Here is a 9238-nt window from a genome sequence, read left to right on the forward strand (position 1 = left end):
AGATGATAAACAAAACAACCCTTCACATTAAAAGCTCTGGGTCAGTGAAGAGATTTATTTTGAAGAAATCTGTCGAGTTCCTCTCCTTTGATTGATGTTTACATGTTAACATAAATGAATAAAGTGTTTACCAACAAAATCTAATGATTGATCAGAAACTTTTGATCAGAACTGATCAGTGATCTGCAGGCTGAGACACAAAGCGTCCTGCAGGCGTTCACACGGACTGAACAAGTGAATCACACGCACGGTTCTCCTGTCAAACCTGACAGGTCAGAGGTCACAGCAGGACGTCCCTCAGGTCACAGCAGGACGTCCCTCAGGTCACAGCAGGACGTCCCTCTCGTCTTTGTCTCTGAGGACAGAAACTCTCCTGACGTCTCTCAGTTTAAGCAGGATGTTTCGGGTGTCTCACAGGAAACCACCAAAATATTCTCACATATTTGCTCTAGTTGGAGAGACAGTGTGACACAGACGTCTGTTGGACAGTCTGTCCCTGGTGGTCCCCTGAGACTGAAGGACACATTTCCTCTCCAGAAGTGTTTTTATTGACAGGTTATTGATTATTGATGGACTGATTTCGGCTAACAATTACTGATGTCCTCAATGACGTCAGGCGGCAGAGCGTCCTCAAACGCTTCGACAGCAGAAACAGGAAGTGATGTCATGGGTTATTGGGCAGACGGTCCCTTAAAGATGTTTTTGGCACTTCTCATTTTTCATACATTCAGGAGACAACACAGGTGAGAATGTAATGATGTCACAGCTGATGACATCATCAGGTCCGGGCTCGCTGATTTGTCGTAAAAAATGTTTTTTTTTGATTATCAACTTCTTCTTCTCTTTTATTCTCAAAAAAGTCAGATGGACTTTATTGTGAAAATCTCAGCAGTGTGAGTCACTTCCTGTGTTGATCAGCTGCTGCAGAGTCCCGCTGTTGTTGTTTACATGATGACGAAAACAAAGTAAACAGGAAGCTGACTGCATCATCCTCATGATGTCAGAGTCATGTGACGGTCAGTCGTCTTTTGATTGGTGGACGTCCAGACTGACGACCTGCAGCTCCGTCAGGTTACTGCTACTCTGCTGACTGATGACCATCTGAAACACAACACGCCAAAACACGTCAACACACGCCAAAACACGTCAACACACGCCAAAATGCAGTGTGGGCATGGAGAGAAATGCAACTTTAATTCCTGTATGTCTAACAAACAAGTCAGAAATGACAATAAAGATAACGGACGTTTTTTAAAAAACTCACATCAAAACTCAAGTCCACACACGTCAAAACACACACGTCATGTCATGTGTGCAGTAGTAGTATGTGCAGTAGTCATGTGTGCAGTAGTAGTATGTGCAGTAGTCATGTGTGCAGTAGTAGTTTGTGCAGTAGTAGTATGTGCAGTAGTAGTATGTGCAGTAGTCATGTGTGCAGTAGTAGTATGTGCAGTAGTCATGTGTGCAGTAGTAGTATGTGCAGTAGTAGTATGTGCAGTAGTCATGTGTGCAGTAGTAGTATGTGCAGTAGTCATGTGTGCAGTAGTAGTATGTGCAGTAGTCATGTGTGCAGTAGTAGTATGTGCAGTAGTCATGTGTGCAGTAGTCATGTGTGCAGTAGTAGTATGTGCAGTAGTAGTATGTGCAGTAGTCATGTGTGCAGTAGTAGTATGTGCAGTAGTCATGTGTGCAGTAGTAGTTTGTGTAGTAGTAGTATGTGCAGTAGTAGTTTGTGCAGTAGTCATGTGTGCAGTAGTAGTTTGTGTAGTAGTCATGTGTGCAGTAGTAGTATGTGCAGTAGTCATGTGTGCAGTAGTAGTTTGTGTAGTAGTAGTATGTGCAGTAGTAGTTTGTGCAGTAGTCATGTGTGCAGTAGTAGTTTGTGCAGTAGTAGTATGTGAAGTAGTAGTTTGTGCAGTAGTTATGTGTGCAGTAGTAGTTTGTGCAGTAGTAGTATGTGAAGTAGTAGTTTGTGCAGTAGTTATGTGTGCAGTAGTAGCTACGCAGTAGTAGTATGTGCAGTATGCGGTACCGGGTGCAGCTGGACAGCAGACACTGGGATCTGAGTGGCGACAGGTGGCAGCGAGGTGAGGAAGACCTGTGGGAGACTTCCTGAAGGAGAAGTAAAAGGACGACATGGAACGACGACGTCAATAAAAACAACAGAAACAATTAAAGTAACAATAATAATCATCGTCATCGGTATTGTTGTTGTGTAACAGCCGTAGTGACCGTGCGTTGGTGTAAAAACGGCGGCGGCAGGACGGCACCTGGGTCATGTGACTGGGCGTGGCCTGTTGAGGGGAAGGTGTTGAGGACGGTGAGGCTGCCGTCGCCCAGCGAGGGCGTCGGAGCTGCGTACATCACCGTGTGACCGCCGGGGTACATCATGTGACCTGCCACTGACGAGGACGAGGACGAGGACACGATAGAGGCAGAGAGACTGGCTGCAGAGACACAGGAGACAGGGACAGAGAGGGACAAACGGAGAGACAGAGGGAGAGACAGAGAGACATAGACAGAGGGACAGACAGTTCATTTGAAGGACTTGATTAAAGCAGCTCATTAGTTGAAAACGCTGATGTTGTGATCTTAGCGTGTCATTGGCGTGTTCATTTAATGTTTCTCTGCTCAGGCCGAGCCGTGTGAACACGTGAACCACAGAAAAGAGCCACACGCTGCTCAGATTACCACTGATGGAAGTAACTACGTACTTATACTTCAGTACTGTGGTCAAGTTCCTGTCTGACATTCTGGTACTTTACTTGAGTATTTGTATTTTCTGGTACTTTATATTTTCACTCCACAGTACTTTGAAGGCAAACATTGTACTTTTTACATTTAACTGATTACTTTAGTTACTAGTTACTTTACAGACTCAGATTTTTGATACAAAGCATTAAAATATCTAAAAATCTGTGATGTTTTCCCTCAGCAGCAAAGAGGCACCTTCACTTTACATCATTACACAGTTACAGTACATCCAGTACTTCAAGTACTGCTGGTACTGCTGGAACTGCAGGTACTGCTGGTACAGCAAGTACTGCTGGAACTGCAAGTATTGCTGATTCTGCATGTACTGCTGGTACTACTTCAGTACATGTTGATGCGAAAACCGTTCTACTTTACTTGAGTACTATTCTGAATGCATTACTTTTAGCTGTAAGAGTATTTTTACACTTCAGTATCCGAGTATTTCTGCACCAGGTACAACTACGCCGAACCAACACAGAGAACGTGTCAGCATGACGGCGTTAGCATGGAAACACGCCACCGCCGAACTGTGCCAACAACTGTCTGCAACGCCACCAAAGAGCTGGAACTCATTCACTCATTTATTTCTTTATTTACTCATGGATTCACTGCTTCATTAAGGGGCGGGGTCAGGTTGTTACCTGTGGAGGGGGCGGGTTTAAGTTATCAGTAGAGGGGGCGGGGTTACGTTGTTACCTGTGGAGGGGGCGGGGCTGTTGATGTCAGAGCTGCTCTGATTGGTGGAGGTCTGACTGCTGGGCTGAACCTGGATGGTCTGTAGCTGCTGAGAGACTCCACCCCCTGAGAAACACACAGGTGAGCTGTCATCAACCAATCAATCAATCAATCAATCAATCAGTCAGTCAATAATAATCAGTATTGATTAGTATTGTTCCTTCATGTTCTCATGGTGTTAAACTTCCAGCTCGGTCCTGATTGGACGGCTCAGTGCACACACTCGGGGGCGTGGCCTCACCTGACAGTGAAACGGTGGCGGGGAGGCGGAGCAGTGTGGTGGGTGGTGTGGGCGGAGCTCTCAGTGTGGCAGTGGCGGCGGGGCTCGTGGCCCCGGGGCCCTGGATGGCCAGAGGCTGGCCCTGCAGCTGGCTGAGGGGGATGGTGTGAGTGCCAGGGGCCAGAGATGCACCTGTAGACACGTGAGGGGGCGGGGCCACAGACAGGTGAGTTCATAAGAGGAGGAGGTGGGGCCACAGACAGGTGAGAAAAAGTGGGCAGGTGAGCAGAGAGGCAGGAAGCTCAGGTGTGAGGGAGCATGTTTTCTGTTGGACTGAAGCTCCGCCTCCTACCTGACATCAAGGTGAAGCCTCCAGGAAGCACGACACCGGCCGATGTCTTCAGAACCGTTCCATTGGTGGAGGACGGCGGCTGCCAGGAAGAGGTGGAGCTCTGCAGGGACCCTGAGGACGAGGACAGGGGCGTGGCCTGTGCGGCACCAGGCAAGGCAGACACAGAGAACGCCGGTTTGATCCCGTCCTGCAGGAATAGACGGAACCAACAGTCAAACAGGTAGGTTCAAACCTGAAAGAACAGAACCTGCAATCAACAGTGGAACCACCTGGAGGACGTTCTAACAGTGGAACCTCCTGAAGGACGTTCTAACAGTGGAACCTCCTGAAGGACGTTCTAACAGTGGAACCTCCTGAAGGACGTTCTAACAGTGGAACCCTCTGAAAGAACAGAACCTGCATCTCCAAGTTGTCCATTTTGTCAAAGGTCCTCGAGGGTCTAGTTAATGATCAGTTGAAGGATTTCCTCCATACTAACAATATTCTCTCTCCAAATCAATCTGGCTTCAGGAAACACGGCACTACCACAGCCTCCATCAAATCCACCAATGATGTAATAGACTTGCTCGTTCACAAAAAAAATGTGTACAGCCCTCTTTGTTGACCTTTCAGTGGACCACTCCATCTTGAAGCAACGACTGCTTGATATTGATTTATCTGAGCAGGCCATTACCTGGTTTGATAATTATCTGTCTGACAGAAAGCAATATGTTCATTTTGAAGGCGCTCATCAACATTGTTGAATGTTTCTTCTGGCGTGCCCCAGGGCTCAGTTCTGGGCCCAATTCTGTTCAGTGTTTATGTGGACGCATTGGGCAGAAATGTTCCTAATGCCAAACCTCATTTTTATGTTGATGATATAGTCATTTATTGCTGTGGCTCCACTCTTGTCGAGGCCCTTGGCAATTTACAGATCACTTTCAACCTTGTGGAACGTCAGCTCATTGAACTAAGACTTGTTTTAAATGCTGCCAAAACTAAACTGATCATTTTTTCTAATTGCGGGAAAGTAATTAAAAAGTACTTTCTTTTAAATCACGTGTAGAAAACCTGGTAAAAAAGGTTAGGGTTTAAACTGGGATTCTTTTCTTTTTAAGTCTTTCTTCTGCAGCCAGAAAAGAAGTTGGTTGCTGCCACCTTCCTCCCTGTAGTTGATTATGACGATCTTTTATACATGAACGCCCCCGTGAATTGTCTGCGATCTCTGGATTCTGTGTATCACGGTGCCTTAAGGATCATCCCGGGCTGTAGAGCCCTCACTGACCACCGCACCTTATATGTTCGAGTTGAGCGGCCCTGTTTGGTGGCCGCCGCCTTACACATTGGTACACTTTTATTCATTAAGCAATTTTAGGCCTTCTCCCCCTCTACTTATGTGATTACATTTCAAAAACTCATAGCAATTACTGTTTACGTTCCAATGATTTGTACTTAATAAACATGCCCAAAGTCCGTTCTGAATTCGGTAAGCACTCTTTTAAGCACTCTGCACCTGCTGCCTGGAACTTACTGCAAAACGTGTTGAATTTAAAGGAACTCATCACCCAAAGAACTTTTCAAAACCCTGTGAGAAACACTGAAACAGCTACATATGGCACCTGTTCTTGATTCAATGTAAATCCTGAGTCTGAATCCTGTTGCTTTTAACCAGTTTGTCTCTTATTTGTTTTGTTGTGTGAGTTGGTGTTTGTCTTTAATTGTTGTAACTTCTACATTTCTTAGGCTGCTGTCCCAACGGGACCGACCTGGTGAAATAAAGGCTAAATACATTTTTTTAAGAAAGGCCGTTCTAACAGCGGAACGTGAAGGACGAAACCCCCGTGCTGGACCTCCAAAGGTCAGACCCTGTGGTTGGCGGTTCTGACGGTGGGTTCTACGTCAGAATATTGAGGGATATTGAGAACATCACCTTGGCGCCCTCAGAGCAGCCGTCAGCCTCGGACACCTGGTAGGTGAGGTCAGTCTCCTCAAAGCCCGTGGCGCTCATCCTCTGGTCGGAGGACGGGTCGGAGCGCGGCGGCGAGTCTGGCGAGTTCAGGCAGGTCTGGATCAGAGCTTTGCCCGTCTCAGACGTGATCATCGGCTGCAGCTTCCTGGTGGCAAACGTATACACGTGACCCGTCTCACTGGCAACCAGCAGCAGGACCTGCGTCCCCGTCAGCGTGGATAGCTCATACGCCTGCAGGACATTACAGGGGACAGGACAGGACAGGGGACACAGGACACAGGACTTAGATGGGCTTTACTGTCATTCCAACTACACACTACAGTGAACACAAAGCCCAATTTCATTTCAACTCACTCCGAAATAATAAAACTGCATAAAAAAGAAACTGAATATAAAAATTATAATAATGAATAATGAATAATAATGAATAATAATAATGAAGCGAAAATGCACGTATGGACAGGAAGCAGGACCAGAGGACACAGGGGGCAGAGAGACAGATGTCCACAGTGAGGGACAGGTGACAGTTTCATGTTTGACACTTGAGCAGGTAAACCTCTGAGTGACCTGTGACCTCTGAGTGATGACCCTGTGACCTCTGAGTGATGACCCTGTGACCTCTGAGTGACCTGTGACCTCTGAGTGATGACCCTGTGACCTCTGAGTGACCTGTGACCTCTGAGTGATGACCCTGTGACCTCTGAGTGACCTGTGACCTCTGAGTGATGACTCTGTGACCTCTGAGTGATGACCCTGTGACCTCTGAGTGACCTGTGACCTCTGAGTGATGACCCTGTGACCTCTGAGTGATGACCCTGTGACCTCTGAGTGATGACCCTGTGACCTCTGAGTGACCTGTGACCTCTGAGTGATGACCCTGTGACCTCTGAGTGATGACCCTGTGACCTCTGAGTGACCTGTGACCTCTGTGTGATGACCGTGTGACCTCTGAGTGACCTGTGACCTGAGTGATGACCCTGTGACCTCTGAGTGATGACCCTGTGACCTCTGAGTGATGACCCTGTGACCTCTGAGTGACCTGTGACCTCTGAGTGATAACCCTGTGACCTCTGAGTGACCTGTGACCTCTGTGTGATGACCGTGTGACCTCTGAGTGACCTGTGACCTCTGAGTGATGACCCTGTGACCTCTGAGTGACCTGTGACCTCTGAGTGATGACCCTGTGACCTCTGAGTGACCTGTGACCTCTGAGTGATGACCCTGTGACCGCTGAGTGATGACCCTGTGACCTCTGAGTGACCTGTGACCTCTGAGTGATGACCTGTGACCCCTGAGTGACCTGTGACCTCTGAGTGACCTGTGACCTCTGAGTGATGCCTCTCTGATGTCTAAGTGACTTTGATCTCTGAGTGATGACCACCTCTGTTCTTTGTGTGATGACCTGTGACCCCTGCTGTGACCCCTGACCTCAGAGTGATGACCTGTGACCTCTGAGTGAACCCAGCCGTGACCTCTGACCTGTGACTGACCTTCTTCATGATGCCAGTCTTCCTCTTGCTGAAGGTAGTATACCTCCTCAGTTTGTTGTCAATGAACTCCATCTTGATCTTGACCCTGCCGCGGGTCTTCTTGCCGGGTTTGACCCCCGGTACCCCGGGGCTGACCCCGCCGTACCCCCCGCTCAGGCCTCCGGCGGTGGCGGACTGGTGGCCGACCTCCCGATCGCTCCTCTCCCGCTTCACGCCCCTCCGGTCCCCCCCTGACCCCTCATCGTCCCCGGAATCCGAGTCCTGCTCCGACCCGCTGCAGACCACCTCGGTGCTGAACTCCCGCTGCTCACAGCGCTCTCCACCGCTGTCGGCGCTGATCCTGATCCCGGTCCCGTTCCCCGCTCTCCCTGCTCCGGTTCTGGAGCTCATTCCAGCGCCGCTACCCGCCAGCATCCCCCGCTGGGTCCCCCGCCCCGGGCCCCAAACCTGCCCCTCCTCCCGGCAGAGTCAACACAGACCCTGCTCGGAGCTCTTGGTGCGTGCAGAGGCAAAGACCCTCCCCGAGGCCCGGAGCTCTCGTTCCGGGAAGAGGCAGCTAACAGCGCCGCTAGCCGCGCGGCTAACAACTAGCAGCTCCGGGCAGCAGCAGTTAGCATCAGTTAGCGGTTGTTTAGCAACAAGTACAGCGGCGGTCCGTCCATCAGAGTCCGGGGAGGACGGGGAGTCTGGGCCGATCAGTCGGAGAACACCGGAGGAAACCAGAGAAACCAGTATGTGTGGTAAACCTGCTGCAGTTTGACGAGAATCAGTTAATAAAGTTTAAAAGTTCTGTTTTTGAACAGTGATCCGGTCCGGCCCCCTGAATCACTCCGCTCCACATAAGGACATCACCTCACTGCACCCAAACACATCCCTCCGCTGGAGGACATAGTGCCACACACTGTCCGCGCTACAATCACACTGCTTTATTAAAACGTCACACATGTTATCAGACATGTTATATCCGTGTGTTCTACATGACATGTGACAATAAACATGTGAGGATATGGCAGTTGGTGCGTAGTGATACGAGAAGGCGACGTGTTCTTTAGGACATGAAGGAACTACTTTTCTCCATATAAAGCAGCACGTTTCCTTTTATGGCGCTGCCGCTCCTTATATGGTCATCTGGACTACAGCCCGGAAAACTACACACACGTGGAGACAAGAAGAAGAAGATGAAGAATACATCAACACACACACACACACACACACACACACATTCATGCATGCATACAGTATAAAGTATGTCTATAGTATATTACAGTAATTGTACAGAGTAATGGTGGAGTAAACAGGAGTAAACGTACATGCATACAGTATAAAGTATGTGTACATTATGTAGTAACAGTGGAGCAAACAGGAATAAATGTACATATATACATACATGCATACAGTATAAAGTATGACTATAGTATGTTTTAACGGTGGAGTAACAGTGGAGTAAACAGAAGTAAACATACATACATGCATACATAAATACATACATGCATACAGTATAAAGTATGAGTATAGTATGTAGTAACAGTGTAATAAACAGGAGTAAACGTACATACATACATACATGCATACAGTATAAAGTATGTGTATAGTGTGTAGTAACGGTGGAGTAAACAGGAGTAAACGTCCTCACAGCTGCAGGTTAACAGTCAGACAGTGTCTGTGACATCAGCCATTAATCAGCCAATCAGAGAGCTGCAGTGTGCTGGTCTGGAGCCAGCCCCCCTGCTGCTGAACCA

General features: G+C 48.2%; 1 protein-coding gene across 2 annotated transcripts; it reads right to left on the minus strand.

The window, feature by feature from the left end:
* Window positions 1-34: 34 nt before the first annotated feature.
* On the minus strand, window positions 35-8439 carry LOC121939262 (serum response factor). Of its 2 annotated transcripts, XM_042482333.2 has the most exons (8): window positions 7500-8404; window positions 5971-6240; window positions 4062-4248; window positions 3731-3901; window positions 3451-3555; window positions 2271-2447; window positions 2033-2112; window positions 35-1101 (listed from the first exon to the last, which is right to left on the minus strand). In XM_042482333.2, the coding sequence occupies exons 1-8, from the start codon at window positions 7911-7913 to the stop codon at window positions 1018-1020; spliced, it is 1488 nt and encodes a 495-aa protein (XP_042338267.1). In that variant the 5' UTR covers window positions 7914-8404; the 3' UTR covers window positions 35-1017. The 2 variants fall into 2 exon arrangements, with proteins under 2 accessions (XP_042338267.1, XP_087931219.1); XM_088075093.1 differs by lacking the exon at window positions 3731-3901 and having other exon boundaries at window positions 7500-8439.
* Window positions 8440-9238: the final 799 nt, after the last annotated feature.

This window comes from Plectropomus leopardus, chromosome 3, assembly GCF_026936395.1.
Source record: "Plectropomus leopardus strain MGB_pleo_1.0 chromosome 3, ASM2693639v1, whole genome shotgun sequence".
Classification (NCBI taxonomy): Eukaryota; Metazoa; Chordata; class Actinopteri; order Perciformes; family Serranidae; genus Plectropomus; species Plectropomus leopardus.